Source organism: Neovison vison, chromosome 1, assembly GCF_020171115.1.
Source record: "Neovison vison isolate M4711 chromosome 1, ASM_NN_V1, whole genome shotgun sequence".
NCBI classification, from domain to species: Eukaryota; Metazoa; Chordata; class Mammalia; order Carnivora; family Mustelidae; genus Neogale; species Neogale vison.
In genome coordinates, this window is record NC_058091.1 from 308,506,219 (window position 1) to 308,524,874 (window position 18,656).

Below are 18,656 nucleotides of genomic sequence, written 5' to 3' on the forward strand. Positions count from 1 at the left end.
AGGTTGTTGTGGACGTTAATTCCACCTACAAAATGCACTTATTTTTTTTTTTAATAGGCTTGTCATGCCTAATTAAATTATATTTTCCTTTAAATCTGACATCTATGGCATGGTTAGGGATACAGATTTTATTTTTTTCAATTATGTTCTACTAGAAAGGAGGATAGATTCTAGTTCAGTCCATGAAATCCTAGGGTCAGAGAAAGTAAATTGATTAGTCAAGGCATTTTTTTATTATTTAACTACCATTGTTAGTTGCATTGACAAGATCAGTCAGCATGTGTTGTTATATTTACAGGATTATCATTAACTTTTCCTGATAATTTATTATCTGACCTATTTTAAGAATTTTTAATGTAGGTTTTTCTAAATTTGGAAGGATTAATTAGAATAAGATTCCATTTAAAGAATGTTCCATCTAGTTTTTATAAACATAACCTATTAAATTAAGCATTAAAGAAGGAGAAAATAGAAAAAAGGAAGCTTTTGTAACATGCCCAATTCAAAACAGAACATCAGCCACAATTAAATTTGTTTCAGTTAGCCTAAGTAATTAATCCTCGTTCTCTTGATCGTGGCTTAGTTAGCAGCCTTTCAAAGTGAATGAGTTCTGGAAATCCTGGCTGATTCTTTTAACAGTCTGAGAGTTGTTCATCTGTGGTGATGATACACCTTTACAGGGGCACCTGTAGGCAAGAGCCTATTTATTTATTGCCTCAAGTGTTGAGAGTACCTGTTGGAGTTCTTTAATCGGGCTATTTTGATGTTTCTTCCAACTGACCCAATTATAGATCTGTGGCTCTGGTAGGCGTCTCCAGGCAGGCATGAGGGAAAATCAGAACCCACCTGTTGATGATAATGCTGAATGGCTCTGATTACTCATCACAACCAGTAATAACAAAATTGAGACAAGTTTAGTTTTATACAGGGTTGGTGACTAGCATCTAAGTACACATTATGAACAATGAAGCACTGAAAATCTCTGGGATCTCATGATCTATCCTGTAGAGATTATGTTAGGATTACCACCAACTGAAAAGTCTCTTTTAAACCTAGAAATGGAATCTTTCTTTCAAAAACTTGTTGACCATTAGCATGCTTTTAACCAAAGTGGAAGATTCATAAGGGCTGAGGCACAATCATATTACTTACCATGATTTAGTGGAGGTGGAGTTTCTCTTGTTCTTAGTTGCCAGGTCTTTTTGTATTGGAAGCTTGGTAAATAGGCCGTCTTTCACACTAGTATTAAATAAAATAAAAACCTGAAGAATGGCATTTCTAGCACCTTTGCTTCATAAAGTGAAGAAGAAAACTCTTTGATACTACCCAACAACAGTCCAGGAAAACCCTAAGATGGTTTTAGATGTAAAAGACTTTTTTTTTTTTTAAATATTTATTAGTTTGACTGTGGGGTGAAGATTTGGGGAAGACAGTTTCAAGAAAGAGTTCTCAGGACACAAAAGATATGAGTACAAGTCCTTAGTGTGTAAAAACAAGAAGAAGCTGCAGCTTGGTTCAGAATTTTCCCATGTGAGCAATATTCAAACTTTTTCTGTAGCCAAGCAATACTCCTGAATGTTTCACCTCTTGGTCTGTAAGCCATATAAATCAGTTTTAAAATACAGATATTTTGTATGTTTTCTCCTCTTTTATAATAAAGTGTTTATATTAAATACCCTTATAGTTACACAATGACATTCTTATGTCACATCAGCTCCAGAAGTTCCAAAAAGGAAGAAAAGGTGCAGGCACATTACAGAAGGAGCTATGGCTATTGACAGAGCATTGTAAAAAGACTAATAACCTCCCTTTGGTAAGGCGGAAAGGCTTTTTTCACATTTACCTACAGACATATAATCACCTGGAGATCAGCTTTCCTATCTTCCGCCACTGATCAAAAGTAACTTCAGACTGGGGAGAGGATTCTGGTGAAATGGCAGAGCAGGAAGCACAGGTATCTGGTTCCCCAGATTGGCAGAATGTGTCTGATATATTTTGGAACTCTGGAGTCTAACGAAGGCTTGCAACTTTCAAGGGAAAGCTTGGAGGGTAAATAATGATTAATTTTGGTCCATTTCAGTTCTTAACATAGTGTCAGCTACCAGCCCTCACCCAGATCAACTTGGCTGGCAGCTGTGTGTGTGTTCCTGAGCAGCTTGCATGCAGCTGATAGGAAGAACCAGGGTGGGAAGCATTAGCCCTGTCCTCCAAATATCAGGGATCTTCATTCTGATCACTGCTGCTTTTGGTCATGGGAAGTGCAGACAAGAGGACAAGAGCCATTTTTGCACACCTCTCATTGTTGTAAGCCCCTTCCCTCTTGCTGAGGTGACTTCTAGGGAAATTAAAGGGTTGGCACCCTCCCTTCCCCTTTGATTTTTCTCCCCTTTTGGGAACCAGACTTTAAAGACTAGGACATTCTAAAGCAAATGGATAGGCAAAGGAGAATAACAGTCCTGCATGTGCCCAGAGAAAGGCACAAGTTCAGAAAAGACCTGAGAAGACCTTAAGTTTATACCTTAGGCTGATGCTCTGCACAGAGATAGCCTACCAAAATCAAAAACAAAACAAAAACCAAGACAACAACAATAAAGTTGGGGAAGGAGATAAATCTGATTTACAGAATTACATTATTAGATTCCACTATCTACTATTACACATACACACATATAATCATAAGGCATACAAAGAAATGGAAGTATGGCTCATTCAAAGGAAAAAAAATAAACCAACATATCTGTCCCTGAAAAAGACCAGATGGCAGACCTACTAGATAAAGACTTTAAAACAACTATCTTAGAGATGCTCAAATAACTAAAAGGTGATGTAGAGAAAGTCAAGCTAATGATGTCTGAATAAAATAGAAATATAGTTAAAGAGATAGAAAACCTAAAGGAAGCTTAAAAAAAAAAAGAAATTCAAGAGCTGAAAATGACAGTAACTGAAATGAAAAATTCACTGGAGGGATTCTAAGGCAGATTTGAGTGGGCAGAAGAATCCATGAACTTGAAGACAAGACAGCTGAAATCATAAAGTCCTAGGGACAGGAAGGAAAAAAAATAAAAGTGAACAGAGTCTGAGGGCTCTGTGAGTCACCATCAGGCAGACCAACATATACACTGTATCAGTCCCAGAAGAAGGAAAGTAAGAGAAAGGGTCAGACAGATTATTTGACAAAATAATGCCTGAATAGTTCCCAAATTTGGTGAATGATGTGAATATAAGCATCTAAGAAGCTCAACCAATTCTGAGTAGGATAAACCAAAGAGACCTACACTGGGACACATAACCAAAATGTCCAAAGACAAGGACAGAGAAAATCTTGAGAAGAAAAAAAAGAGAAATGACTCATTACATTTAAAAAGATCTCAATAAGATTCTAAGCACATTTCTCATCAGATACTTTGGAGGTCACAAAGCAATAGACTGTATTTTCAAAGTGCTGAGGGCGGGGGGAAACCTGCCAATCAAGAATCCTCTATTACAAAAGTGCAGAAAAAAGAAAGATACTCCAGGTAAATAAAAGCTGAGGGAGTTTGTCACTAGAACTTCCTTGCAAACAAAAGTAATCCTGCAATTTGGAATAAAGTAACTAGGACCATATGAAGAAAAATAGAGCTCAGTCAAGATAAATACATGGGTAATTACAAAAGTACTATTGTCATGACAGTTTGTGACTCTTATTTTCCGTGTTTTATGAGTGATTGAAGAGACAGATGCATTTTTTAAAAACAATGATTTTTTTGTGTTTAGACGTGATATTTACAAAGATGGAATTTTGTGACATCCAGAACTGATAAGGGTGGGGATGAAGCTATAAATAAACAGAGCTTTTATATGCTATTGAAGTAAGATGGTATAAATATAAATCAGAATTTTATAACATTAGAATATTAAATGTAATCCCCATGGTAACCACAGTGAAAATAGTTATAGAATATATACGAAAGGAAATGAGAAGGTAATTAAAACATTTCACTACCAAAAAAAAAAAAATCGTATAAACACAAAAGACACAGGAATGCAGGAAATGAGGGACAAAAAAAGCTGCGAGGTATATACAAAACAAATACCAAACTAACACAAGTAAGCCCCTCCTTGTCAGTAATTTTTCCCCATTTTTTAAAGATTTATTTATTTATTTGAGAGACAGAGAGCAGGGGAAAGGATATAGAAAGAGAGAGGGAGTCTTCTAAGCAGATTCTGCACTGAGGGGCTAGATCTCATAACCCTGAACTGGAAACGAGAGTCAGATGGATCAACTGACGAGCCACCCAGGCACCCCAGAAATTATTTAAGTACAAATTGATTAAACTCTCCAATCAAAAAGAGAATGGCAAAATGGATTAAAAAACATGATCCAACTATATGCTATCTATAGGAGACTCATTTTAGATCCAGATGTTATGGGAGAGAGTCTTCATTATATGGCTGGAGATCTTGATCCTTGAGGTCCCCAGGGGTTGATTTCTGTGGGCGTTGGTGCTCAAAATAAAGATAGCCAGAAGGAAAGCAGCAAGAACAGAGCAGTTTATTAAAGTGAAAGTACACTCTCAAAGTAGGAGAGCTGGACAGGTTCCATGAGGTAGAAATGGCCCCTAGGTTGTTTTGGGATTAGATATTTTTGGATCTCTCTGGGTTGGCAGGAGCTGTGACTTAACAGTGGGGTGGTCTCTAGTGGAAGTTATTTCCAGTCATTTGGGAAACTTCTCCCACAGGTTGGAAGGGAGAGTTTGGCTATCCTACAAGGTTTGACAGGAACTGTCATGGCCGCCTTCCGCCATCTCTCCAACTGCCAGGGCTGTTCCCACAATGCATATGTATTATAATGAGTCTAGGGGTTAGGTGGAAGAGGAGAGTGCATACTCCACACCTGTGGCTCTTGGGTTCATCACCTCCAGGGTCTTGGACACCATAAAGTCACGATATTGTGTCCCTAGGCTTCCAGTGTGTAGTGGATCACCATCCTTGCCTCCAGTTCGTGTCTCTTTCATTCCCTTGCAGACTCTGCAAGGACTCTGAGACTCTGCCTTGGGGTGTTCCTTCCACCACTCCTGTCTAGCTTCTACTTAACATAAAGACATAAACAGATGGAAAGTAAAAGGATAGGTGTACACCCATTTTCACAGCAGCATTATTCACAATAGTTAAGATGAGGGAGCAACTCAAGTGTCCATCAGCTAATGAATGGAGAAGCAAAATGGGCTATACAATCGAGTGGTATTCTGCCTTAAAAAGAAAAGAAATTTTGATATATGCTACAATATGGATGAAGCTTGAGGACATTTTATTAAGGGAAATAAATCAGTCACATGAAGATATGTACCTTATGATTCCACTTATATGAGGGACTTAGAGTAGTCAAAAATCATAAAGAGTGACTTCTCTGTTGTCTGCCACCTTCCAGAGCTCAGGTGGTTAGAACACAAACCACTACTCAATATCACTGCCACCAATGTGGAAACTAAGTGGTGGCCCACAAATCAATACCAGAAATAGGCTACTAGAAATAGAAACAGAGTCATAAACAAACAAAAAACACAGACGTTGAGGAAGTCAGCAAGCAGAGCCCTGTTGCACCATCCCGAAATTTCCACCAGCCCTTGTCTGCATGAGACCTCTGCTAAGCATGTCCTTCTAGGGGAGCGCAGTTGGTTAGATCTCCTGAGGCCATCTGTACCTGCATGGGCCTGACTCTTTAAACAGAAGGCTCCAGAAAGAAGCATTATAAAGAGAAAATAAGTGTTATTTGCAATTTTCCAGAGGTTCTGGACTTAGAAAGCTGGTTTAGCCAATCTTACATACAAATATTTAAAGGATACACACACACACACACACACACACATACACACGTGCCCAGAGGAAAGGGTAGCAGAGTTCCAAGGTTGCCGTTAGTCTGTCATTGATGTATATACTATATATTGTTCACACAAGGACCACAGTGACAGGATCTCCACTGGTGTTCTCATACCAGTCTTGCAGATCAGAAGTAAAGCTATTTTCATCAGAGACTAAGTAACTCAGAAGAAAGGACCTAAATATTTCTATTGGGAACTTAAGCAAAACAAGAGTGATCTGTTGGTGGGTGCTGGTGCTGGTGGCGGTGAAGTTTTGTGTTGTTTCAATCTGAGGGAGCCTCATGCTTTTCTTTTTTTAACGTATTCTTCCCTGACAGTGGATGATGGGGAGCATATTTCTTGCAAATGGGGGGCGGCTAAGGTGTCCACTCTGTTTGCACAAATCTAGGTATCTTTGGAACTTGATGAGCAGCTTCTTGCCTTAAAGGGAATTCGTTGTACTACTCTTTCATACAAGGTTAACTCATTTTGCATGGTTTTCTTGTGCGTGAATAATTACAGTAGAAACCTCACTTGTCCATTATTATTAAATTCTAAAATGCGCTTGGTTTTCACTACCCACCTCATTGTCGCAGCTAGAGACTCCTGAGTCCTCTGCGCTCCATCACCCCCAGCATTTCACTTGTCAGTTTCCTCTTACAGTTCTCCTTCATGGATGCTATCCTGTCCCTGACCCTGGGCCACCTCTGTGGTCACAAGTTTTTGATTTGTCCTGATATACTACAGTGGCCTGTTAAATGGCATGAATCGTTCTGTGACCTTCAGTCTGTGCCATACTGTTCACTTGTTTTTAAACCAATTAAATCCAGAGAAAGGGGGAAGTGGTTCGGTCTGCCGTGGGTGCTGGTGCCACGGGCCTTTCTGTGGGCCTCAGCAGTTCATCCTGAGACAGGAAGCTCCTCTGCCTCCTGCCAGACTCAATCTCAAGGTGAGGCCTGTCTGCTTATGATCTCCTTGCTTCCACACAGCGTCCCAATGTGCCAAGGGGTGCTGCTAGGCTCCGGCACCCTTGATGCCCCAGGGTCTGTGCAGAACCTCCAACATTCCTCCTCTTGGTTCCTGAAGAGATGGCATCCATCTCCTCCTTAGCCCAGGAAGAAATTACCTCAATTCATTTCTCTCTTAAACCAAACCAAACCAAAAACCTGGGGCGCCGGGGTGGCTCAGTGGATTAGGCCTCTGCCTTCGGCTCAGGTCATGATCTCAGGGTCCTGGGATTGAGCCCCGCATCGGGGGGTCTCTGCTCAGCAGGGAGTCTGCTTTCCTCTCTCTCTCTCTGCCTGCCTCTCTGCCTGCTTGTGATCTCTCTCTCTCTAAAAAACAAAACAAAACAAAACACCTTTTGATCCCCTTCACGGTGTTAGGCTGTGAAAATTGCAGTTGGACTCACCCACCTTGGAACTTTTCCTCATCACCCCTGTGGCACAAAAAGGGAATTAGTTTCTAAAGAGGGAGAACTCCTTTTACCTCTGAAGAACTCTCAGACTGTAGAGATCCAAAAGCTTGAAAGTTGGGGTGGCGGGTGCCAAAATTCCTCGTTAGTAGCAAGAATGGCTTTTTCACTCTTTCCATTGTTTAGAAATTTAGGGAACAAAGGAAGTTTGTGACATAGAACAATTATGGGCACAAATTATCTTGAATTATAATGCTTACAATTTCAGTTGAAGTTCAGAGACAGAGGATTTTATTGTAAAGAAAAAGACCACGTGTTTCTCCAAACTTCAGTCTTTCTATTCTGAAACCTTCCTTCCTTTTTTTTTTTTTCTGTTTTTCTTTTGAGAAAGAGCACATGAGTGGGGAGGGGCAGAGGGAGAGAGAGTATCTTAAGCAGATTCCACGCCTAGCATGGAGCCCAACATGGAGATGGATCTCATGATCCTGAGATCATGACCCGAATTGAAACCAAGAGTCACCAGGCACCCCTGAAACGTTCTCTTTCTTGAGGCACCAGAATTCTCTTTGTAGATCTTGGGGCTCCCTTGACCTATGGAACAAATCCTGAATGTTCACTTCCTATTTCAAGCCTTCTATGGCAAGCCCAGTCCAACCTGATGTCTCCCTTCCCTGGACTCCTGTCATTATCCTGCCACAGAAGGTCGCTGGTAGCTGTAATTATTCTGTGTTCCTGTTTTCTTTTTTTCCCATCCAATTAGCCTCCAAGTTTATGAACACAAGAAAAAAAAAAGCTATTCTTGCTACCCAAATTTCACATGAAGATAGGATTCCATTTCTAGTACAAGAAGATAGCTTTTCTCAGCAACAGAATTGAAGGCTAAAATGATTGTATGCCCTTAAAAGAATAAATAAAATTTGTCCAGAGGTCTTCTGCTCTATGGAATAATTTTTGCTTGATTTGTTTCTCCAGTTGGATAGTCAAAAATACAAATTAAAGTGTATCATTCCAAATAGGCTAATAAAGAGACTAAATGAAAAATCTCCACTTGTCCAGTAAAATGTCAGTGAACTCTATTGGGAATATTAGAAATAAAATCATTCTAAAGGATTTCTTGACGGGTTATGACCGGTTCTATACAGCAGTGACTTCTCTCATTTTCCACACCAGTATGGCACCCCGGGGCAAGTCGGAGAGGCCACACTGCGGGAGGGGGAAGCAGCTGCGTGTGCCCCCGATGGGGATACCTCATATTTCATTCACGACTCATGTATTCAGAAAACATGCAGGATGAACCCACACCTTCAAATTTATCTGATATAATTTTTTAAATGGCAGTAACAGCAAAAACTGAAGAAGGCTACAGCTGAATCTTCTTTCTCTTTTCGTTTTTGCTTTCAGCCTCAGTGATGTCCAGGGTCACAAACCATATTGGGAGCATGGGTGCGTCCGGATGCATAGTGACTGAAACAGTTTTCTGCTTCCTTTCTGTCTCACTCCCCTTAGGAAGAAAAAATTTAAGACCCTATTCATCCATCTACTCACATCCATAGAACTCAGGTTTGCCCAAGAGTCTCTGCAGGTTAATGAACGGATGACGTCCCAACATGCTGAGCTCAGCAAAAGTAAACTCTTAGCCAGAGCTGAGTGTGATTTCATGATAAACAAATACAGCAAGCTGCTCAGAGGACTGCCCAGGCACAAAGGATCGTCTCCAAACCATTTTAAGTATTGTCTTTGGCGGGGGGGAGGGCTACATTAGGAAGTTTTCAGGCAAACCATTTTTGTCAGAAACCGAGTGAAGATACTTTCCTATTTCAGTAATTTAGCCATCAGCATTTTTTTCTTTCCCAGCTAAAATAAGCTACCTAAACATAGGGTAAGAGCAGGTACCAAAATTACAAGGGTCTGTTTTATTTATTAATGCCTGGAATGGAGATATCCCTGCCTTCCCCTGTGCGTTTCCTCAGGCATCACACACCAGAGGATTAGACAGCCAATGAATCTCTCCTTTAGAGACATGTATGGAGGCAAAACATTTCAGATGGCTTTCAGGAACTAGCTAAACATGTCTGAATGGGGAATGGGAGACAAGGAAGGACTCTAACTTTGGACACATGCCAGTTCCATCTGAAAAATTCAAGCACAGCCAACTTTGCTACAGGCACTCATTTACTTAGTTCCAGAAGTAAATTAATGGAACAGAATCGGAAGCTGCAGGTGGGATGAATTAATGTCTTGCAGGGTTATTGGTAATGCCCCAAATGCTTTGTAAACGAAAAGTACTCCATAAAGATGTCATTTTAAGTACCTTTATCACTGGGAGTAGCAAGATTAATAATGATGAAGCAAGTCAAGGAAGCAAAGTTGGATATTATTTTCTTTGTTTTTCATGCAAAGGGGAATGTGTCAAATGAGTAAATGTTATATGGTAGAGCCATACGATAAATCCCATCAAGGAGACGGGCGGCTCATTGGGTTATCCTGGTTCAAAGGACACCTAGCTATACATTATTTGTTAAAACCTCTCTCCCTTGCTTTAAATGTTTCTCTTTGTTTCATACGGGCCGGGCCGGAACTCAGGAGTTATGTATATGATCATGAACTACACATGTTTGTGGTTTGACTCTTACTTGTTAAATAGTTCGCCTCCCAAAATAGTTCCCATCGAGGTAATGTTGAAGTTATGTCAGTAATCCTCGTGGGTTACATGCTGTCCACACATTTACTCATTTCATCTTTGGAACAACCTTGTGACATAAGTACCATTATTATTCTTGCTTTATAGGTTTTAAAAAGCTGAGGCTTACAGGCATGATGTAACTTGCCCAGAAATTCCATCCTACATCCGTCTAGCCCCAAAAGTCTACACATTCACTGTGAGGAATATCTGTTCTCTGTGTGTGTTCACAGAGACCCAACAGAGAATATTCAGTGATGGGAAATGGGCAATACTGCATTCATGTAGCCTCCTGCGTCCTCTTTTTCTCCCCTAACCCTACGCTCCTCTCTGCCCTCTTCCTCCATTTTGGCCTCATTTCAACTCTTCCCTTGACTTTTTTTTTTTTTTTTCCAAAGGCAAATATGCCATGCGAGACCTCGTCCACAGGCTTCCAGGTGGGAACAACAGCAACAATGCGGCAAGTAAGGCCATGTCGGATGACACGGTGACAGCCGTCTGCTGCACCCTACATGAAGTGATCACCAAGAACATGGAGAACGCCAAGGCCTTACGGGATGCCGGCGGCATTGAGAAGTTGGTTGGCATCTCCAAAAGCAAAGGAGATAAGTAAGTCAGAGAGAGACTTCGTATCTCTGTAGAATTTGGGATCGGTAGAGTTAGTTCTAAGTGTGCTCAACATCCCATTGGTTGTGAGTAACACGACTGAATGTCCCTGGAAAACACTTGTCTCTGATAATCAAGAGAAGGGAAATAGCATATGGTTTCCAGTCTTCCCGCCCCATGATGAAAGCTGATCTTCCTGCTAATTTCAATTTGATGAATAACTCATGACTTGGTGACTCCTGTGTTACTAAGGTAAGAGAGACTTGACATTCCAGCATGCACACACTAGTGTGTTCCTCCAACACGGACTAGACAACCAGCTTAACCTGAGTATGTGAAGGTGTTTTGTGGTTACTGTTTCTTTGTGGCTGCAGGTCCAAGTATAGATGACAGGTCCACATCCTTTTGCCCTTTGCTTCTTCAGCTGTGCATAGCAAGTCATGCAGGGAGAGTGAGGGGAGCAAACGGTCAGGGGGAGTCAGCGAGATCTCAGTGCTGACCCACCATCCTCCTGTGTTAGCTGTACATTTGGGGCAAATTGTTTAATTGAACGAGGCACTATGCATATACTTTCCAGTCTAAAACTGAGGAAAAGGCCATCATAATATCCTAGAAGAAGTGATAATCAAATCTTAAAGGATGAATAGAAGTTTTCTGGGCAGAGCGGTCAGTGGTGAGGAAGGACTTGTTTGCGGGTGGCATAGAGAGAGATAAGGCTCTGTGTCCAAGCATCTGCACCTCCAAGAATGGAATTGTCCCCAGTTTGATGTAAGAATCAATGGTATCTTGCTACATGCAACCTAAACATATCTATAGCAGCCAGAGGGTCTTTATATCAGCAAGCTGTCAGTGTTACAGAAACATTCACAAACCTTAATTAAATGTTGCCTCCTAGAAATCCCTCAATGTAATCAGTGAGATTAAGAGGGTAACCTTTTGTTATCAGAGGTCTACTTCTTGACTTTTCATTCCCTGCCTCCCTCATTTCTTTACATCTAAATGCCAAATAATTTTTCTTCTGTTGTTCAAGGCTGTGACGGGGGTGCTTTGAGACTTTTTGGAAATTCTCACATTATTTCATTTGATTCAGGATATTACCATTGTGTTAGAAAAGAAGTCTCAGCTTTCTATGTAAGCGCCCTGATACCTCCCACTAGGTTCAATCAGCAATTTAGTATTAGTATTCAAAAACTTTTTGATATCAAGTGGAGGAGGCCCACTGGACTCGTGTAATAATGGTGCAAGATGGAGGGTTGGTTTGAATGATACATTGTTCTGTTGAACATCAGATAAATGGCTGATCTACATAGACAGCAGACCACATGGTTGTCTTCTTTTCGTACCTTCAGTAGAACATTGGAATCTCTAATGAAGTGCTTTCCTGTTTTGAGCATTAAGAGCTTAATATGTTAATGCTTTTGTTAGCAAATACACACAGGCAATGAAACCATCATCCACAGAAATGCTCTGACATATTTGTGCATATTGGTGAGATATTTAAAGATTGTTTTCTCTGAACTGTAAGACTAGAGAGTTTGAGGGATGGTCTGGCATATGTTAATTTCTTCCACCTGTTTGGGCATCGCTATTGCAGTAAACATCCTTCAGTGGGCCTTAAAGAGAAAAGAGGCTTTTATCAGTCCTGTGGTAAAAGAAAATTACTTGGTGAAACTAATTCAAAAGTCATTTGAGGAAACCATCCATGAAGAGCGTATATCCATGTTACCAATCCAGAAAATGGTCCTAGTAGGTCTTGTCCAATCTTGATTAGTGTTAATGGGAAGTTTCTTTCACAATGGATGATCTCATAACTGTCTGCTGATTTGACTGGAAGTTTCTTTAAGGAATAGTGACATGTTTCATCTCATTGCTGCTTGACCTTTTTTCCCAATGTTAATAGTCAAGATTTACACCAAGTTTAATGAGAAGTGTTGAATTGGGTGGAGTTAGGCATCTTCCCAGTTCTCTTGCTTATCTCATCCATTCTTCGATGTGGCTTACCTCTTTTTCCAGGATTTACTTATTTATTATTTCAGAGGGGCATGGGGAGAGAAAATAGGGGTAGGAGCAAAGGAGAGAGAGAAAGAGAATCCCAAGCAGACCCATGATCCATGCAGAGCCCAACACAAGGCTTGATCCCATGACCCTGAAATCACAACCTGAGCTGAAATCCAGAGTTGGTGCTCAACCAACTGGGCCACCCAGGCACCCCTTAACTCTTTTGTATATAATGACTAATTTGAGGATCAAAACAGGTTTTTATAACTGCAGATAGCCTCAACTCCTGCCTACACTTCAATTTGCTATTGCTTCTCAACAGCCTTAAAATGAATCCAGAAGAATTATTTTGAATCTTAACACAAAACTCACCACTTCACTCAATTTTGTTGACATGAGTCACTGAGATTCCCAAGGCCTTCTGGACACGTTTCAGTGAAATAGTAATTCTTTCTTGAAAAGAGAGTTTTTGAAACTGGGGATTAGTTAATAACTAGAAAAGGGAGGGATAGCAGTTTGCTGTAGTTAATTCACAAAATCCTTGCAAATATGTGCTCCCTAAAATGTCCTTAAAGAATTATTATCAGACATAAGTTTAATGATTTTAAAATTTCAGATAGCAGGATAAAACACAGGGGGAAAAATGTGCCTATCTGTGATTCTCCATTTTTAATGCATTTGTGTGTTTCATTTCTAAATATACACAAACTTAAACATGCCATGCTATTAATGAATCAGACTAGTGAGGTGCCAGTCACAGTCTGTTTGAACTGCTAATACAGCCACCAGGACTGGGGTGAATACCCATTACCAATTGCAACAACTGATATCCTCAGTCACCCCTAACTTCACAACTTAGTGAAGATCAGATATTGTGATCTTATAGGAATCTTATACTACCATTTTCATGTCTTGATAACTTAAACTATTCTTTTCACATCATTTTAAATACACATTTATGGACATCCTATCACATCCATTTATTTCAAAAGTACATTTGTGTTTTTTCTAATTTTAAAAATTATATAGGAAATAGTGTGTTGAATGTGTCACTGTATTCTGTCATAAGACTGAAAAGCTGTTAACATTCTCTACTGTTACTTGTCAGTAAGGAACTGTGTATTATGGCTTCGGCTATAGTCACTTGTCACATTAGAAACTCTCAATTGTTCAAGTCCTTCAGTCAACAGTTATAGTTGTTCAAGCAGAAGTTGCTATGGTACCAGTCTAGTGATGGACTTTTAAAGTCTAAAAAAAGCAATGTTTGTTTGACCTTCACATGCTAGTATGACACTGCAGTATATTGGCATTTTAATTGAGAGGTTAAAACCCAGTGTTCATTACACACTCATAGTCTTTTTCTATTTTGTAACTAAGCAAGAAGTAGAACAAAAAATTACACTGTTTTCTAGGAATTTTTGCATACTAAGTATGTCTCAACTACCTTACCACTACCTAAATATTCATGTATGTTCCTCAAGAGTTGCTTGACTATTGTCATGGATAAATAACTAGCTAACAGTGATAAAATACAGCAAAACATAACAGCATTGTTCAGCATCGATTACATAAGATTAACATGTCCCTGCAGCTGCAAACATGAAAAGCTCTAAAAGTCTGTCTTTAAATCAAAGGAATTTAATACTACATTTAGAGCATGACACTAGCATAAATTATACAGTCATTGAGTGGCCATCCATTTTAGTAAAGGAAAATACATATGTTACTTAGATATAGTTCATCTTTCATAGAGAAAAAAGTTTGGAATTTACTTTCTTTTTTCCTTTAAAAGTACATGATATATGCAACAATGCATGACTTGTTGAACACTACATCTGAAAGTAGTGATGTACTATATGTTGGATAATTTAAATTAAAAAAAAAGAAAACCAAAAGTAATAAATGAATGAATGAATGAATGAATAAAAATACATGATATGACTAGCATTTTCAAACACAGCCAAGTTGAATTCCATCTCAGCAATAAAAATAGGAAGAATGATTGTTACTATGACCAGTAAGTAGATGGAGGAAGGAACCTTAAGCTTACTTGGTCTAAATTGCAAGCTCAAAGATCCAGGAATGTAGACACACATCATGGACCATTTATTAACATCGTATAATTCCAATCCAACGTGCATAGCTTCACAACAGCCACTTAGTCTGGCTCTCGAATCCAACCTCAACCTCATCCCATCTCACCATCTGCTCACTTTCTTTTTTTTTTTTTTTTTTTTTTTCCCAATTTATTTATTTTCAGAAAAACAGTATTCATTATTTTTTCACCACACCCAGTGCTCCATGCAAGCTGTGCCCTCTATAATACCCACCACCTGGTACCCCAACCTCCCACCCCCCCCCGCCACTTCAAACCCCTCAGACTGTTTTTCAGAGTCCATAGTCTCTCATGGTTCACCTCCCCTTCCAATTTACCCAAATTCCCTACTACTCTCTAACGCCCCTTGTCCTCCATGCTATTGGTTATGCTCCACAAATGAGTGAAACCATATGATAATTGACTCTCTCTGCTTGACTGATTTCACTCAGCATAATCTCTTCCAGTCCCGTCCATGTTGCTACAAAAGTTGGATATCTGCTCACTTTCTATTTCAAAAGCCATTTTATTTCAAAGGCATTTTTGGTCTCCATTCAGATTTTCCCTTCTGGGAGTCCTTGGGCGGCCACAGCACTGGTCAGGGGCGGACTTTACATTGGGGTCCTTGTGAAGGGTTATGTCCTGCCTGATTCTAGGCATCACCATACACATAGACCGGGGATCAGCAATCTATGGCCCAGGGTCCAAATCCCACCCACCTCCTACCTATGTAAATAACATTTGCTGGGAATGCAGCCATCTCCACTCACTGACACATTATTTATGATGCCCCTCATACTACAGTTGCAGAGCTGAGTAGCTGCGATCGAGACCATATGGCCCCCCAAAGTGGAGAATATTTATTATCTGACCCTTTAGGAAAAAAAATATGCCAGCTCCTGAGACAGGCCGTGGTGTCACTGGCAACCAGTAGAGTTGTGCAGCTGGTTGTGGAATGAGCAGTTAGAATAGAACATCTACAGGTAATTAACAGATTCCCTGTTCAAATTCCAAGGATCTGATCAAATGAAATCAACATTACTTTATGGACCTCATGTCTTTTTCTTATTAATTATTTTTATTAACGCATAATGTATTATTTGCCCCAGGGGTACAGGTTTATGAACTGTCAGACTTACACACTTCACAGCACTCACCATATCACATACCCTCCCCAGGGTCCATAACCCAACCACCCGGACCTCATGTCTTTTTTAAGACACAGATGGGCACTGACCCCAAAGTCAAAATATTGAGCTAGCATTGCATAGCAATTTTAAAGCCATGACTTGAGAAAATGCTAAGTACCACTAGTCCAAAGGTTTATGTGATTTTAGTTTCTCCCCATGATCCACAGGAAGGAACTATAATTGTACGCAGGGCTTTATCTATAGATGTTCCTTTATCTATCCTTTATCTATAGATGCATTTCTCTGTGTAAGTGTAAGAGAGGATGTGCACACCTCTTCCTCTGCTGCCCATCCCTCAGGCAAATGGAGAGCAGTTCCCCATCACCTCGCAGGCATGTAGAGCCAACACTCTATATGCCCTCCTGCTTCAGTTGAGAAAATGAGTATTTTGTTTTCTTCTTACTACACAGATGTTACACAACATAACCATTAAAACACCTGACCCTGGCCCTTCCTGATCACTATTTTTCTCTTCTTTCTGTTCCACTACATCTGCATTCAGACTCAAGGCTCTGCTCTTCCTTTTGCATTTGGGAAATCCTTTGCCAAATTGAATTCATTCCTCTCTCTTGCCCTCATGGGTGTGTTGAGGAGAGTAAGGTTGCAGACTAGTAGACCATCCCCTGCACTCCCCTGACTGAGAAGGAAAGAGCCAGAAGCCATCAGGACACGATTCCTATAAATTTTGTAAATTCCTGATGAGTCAATGTCCATCTGAAGCCCAGCTGCCCCACTTCACCACCTTACATGTCTTGTTTCTTTTCCAGACACTCTCCAAAAGTGGTCAAGGCTGCATCTCAGGTCCTAAACAGCATGTGGCAGTACCGAGATCTGAGGAGTCTCTACAAAAAGGTAATGTTTGTCTTACCTTCTTGCTTCATGGTTCACACAGGTCCTGGAACCCAGTATTGGATCATAACAAGGTGCATCATAGATATGGAAAGGACTTGTCCAACAATCTGAGTAACTGAAACACAACTAAAGCAAGACAATCAATGAAGAAGCAGAAGCAAGGGTCACTAAGGGTCCCTGGACAGACACTAAAATCCATGAATCTTCTGGATTGGACAAACCTATGCTCATAGGGTATTACCCTAGATTGTACTATGGAAAAGGAAATAAGCATCTTTTCCTCAGTGCATCTATTATACAATAGACTAAAAATTAATGAACTGAGTAATTTTGCAAAAAAAAAAAAAAACAGCATAGACATTGGCAATAATGTTGGAGAGAAGATGAAAAAATATGTATATATATGGCAATTCAGGAAGCTGAGAAGTATCATAGCCCAAGAACAAGGAGGAGAAGACCTGAGATCTGGCCCTATGTGCCTAGCCCTGATCCTCACTGAGTCACTACCCATGGGGAGAGGGCTGATGTTCCTGATGGTGGCTGCATATTAGGGGAAGAAGCTTGCATTTGTCCAGCACACTCTCAGGAGTCAGGAGGGAGTTTATATTATACATTTCACAGGGATGTTCAGCTCCAAAATCATTTAAAAATAATATCATCAAGGAAAAATGTCACATCTAGACACTTTTATTCTATACCTCATTTCCAAGGGATGCTAAATAAAGTGTCTGTAACTCTTTTCAGTTAGAAGGGGAGAATTTTTTTTTTTAAGTGTATCCAGAAGTTGTTCTTATTGTGATCAGACTGGCAAATGTGGGTAGTTTAAATGACTCATAATCACATGATAGATTTGAGGGAACAGATAGGCATAGAGAGCATCCCTAGTCACAGGGAACACCCTGTGGGCTTGTGTCTTGGTAAGGAGTAGAAAACCTAAGCAGGTCTGGGAGAGGGGCCTGGGCTTCCTCACCAACTGCCCAGAGCACCTCCTTGCAGCCCCCTGGCCACCTCCATGGAGGAGGAGAGGGAGCCAAAGTCACTGCTTCTTTCATCCTCTGCCTACGAGTCTCGAGGTGGGCATATGGGAATGCTGCAAAAGGTTCACACCACAAAGAGTAAGACCCGTCTTGCCAGAGGGAAAATCTGTCTTTTTCTAAGCCAGTGGGAAACAGTAAATATTTAATAATGGGTTCTACTAAGTTAGAGTCTTTTTCTAGACTTTCCCCTAGGCCTTTCTATTTCCCTTATGCTCTCATTACTTTGCACCTTTTTTTTTTTTTTAACAAATTTAGCCTATATATTTCTCTTTCAAGATTCTCCCATTTGTTAAGAGCAAGTATGTTTATGTTGAGACAGAGCTGGCAAAATATAGTGTTCAGGGAGTGTTGTAGATAGATTATATTCTTTTCTAAATATTTTGCATGTTTGGATAAGCCCTTCTCTCAGATGTTTTGAGTCACATTTTGTTTTGCTTGAAATCGCATCCCAGTGTCCCTACTTAGTTCCTTCATGGACTCCTCCAGGAGCCGAATGAATTCTTTCCCAGGGCAGGATCCTTCAGCTCAACAGGCAGCTGGACAAGAAGAACTTGATATAAATGAGAAGGGAACTGGTTGTTCTGAGTCACTGGCTCCAGAAACTCGAAGAAATATTACTGCCTCAAATAAGCTCCACTTTCCCTTGGATCTTGAACAGTTCTTTGCTGAAATACACCTTACCCTACCTATGTGCATTGAAGGGAAACTGCTTTTAGAGACTCCACAAGTTATTTGTTGAATGGTAGTGTGAGTTTTCCATCTTATTTTTTTTTCTAGGTTGGTAGTAGAGTTCAAAAGTGTAATTGTCTTTTTGTTTTCATGAAGAAAAAGAATGTGTTGACAGGAATTTAATGGAGCTAAAAATCAAGAGCTCAAGATGGTTTAAAATGTGTTTCCTGTGAGGACGTTCAAGGAGGATGATCTGGAGAAACTGATGCTGATGTTTT

General features: G+C 40.2%; 1 protein-coding gene across 4 annotated transcripts in view; it reads left to right on the forward strand.

The window, feature by feature from the left end:
- Positions 1–18,656, forward strand: part of CTNND2 (catenin delta 2) — a 906,151-nt gene that overhangs the window by 846,666 nt on the left and 40,829 nt on the right. For all 4 annotated transcript variants that reach the window (XM_044233797.1, XM_044233772.1, XM_044233780.1 and 1 more), the window contains 2 exons: positions 10,330–10,540; positions 16,588–16,672. In XM_044233797.1, coding sequence (XP_044089732.1) covers positions 10,330–10,540; positions 16,588–16,672 — 296 coding nt within the window. The remainder of the gene's footprint in view (positions 1–10,329; positions 10,541–16,587; positions 16,673–18,656) is intronic.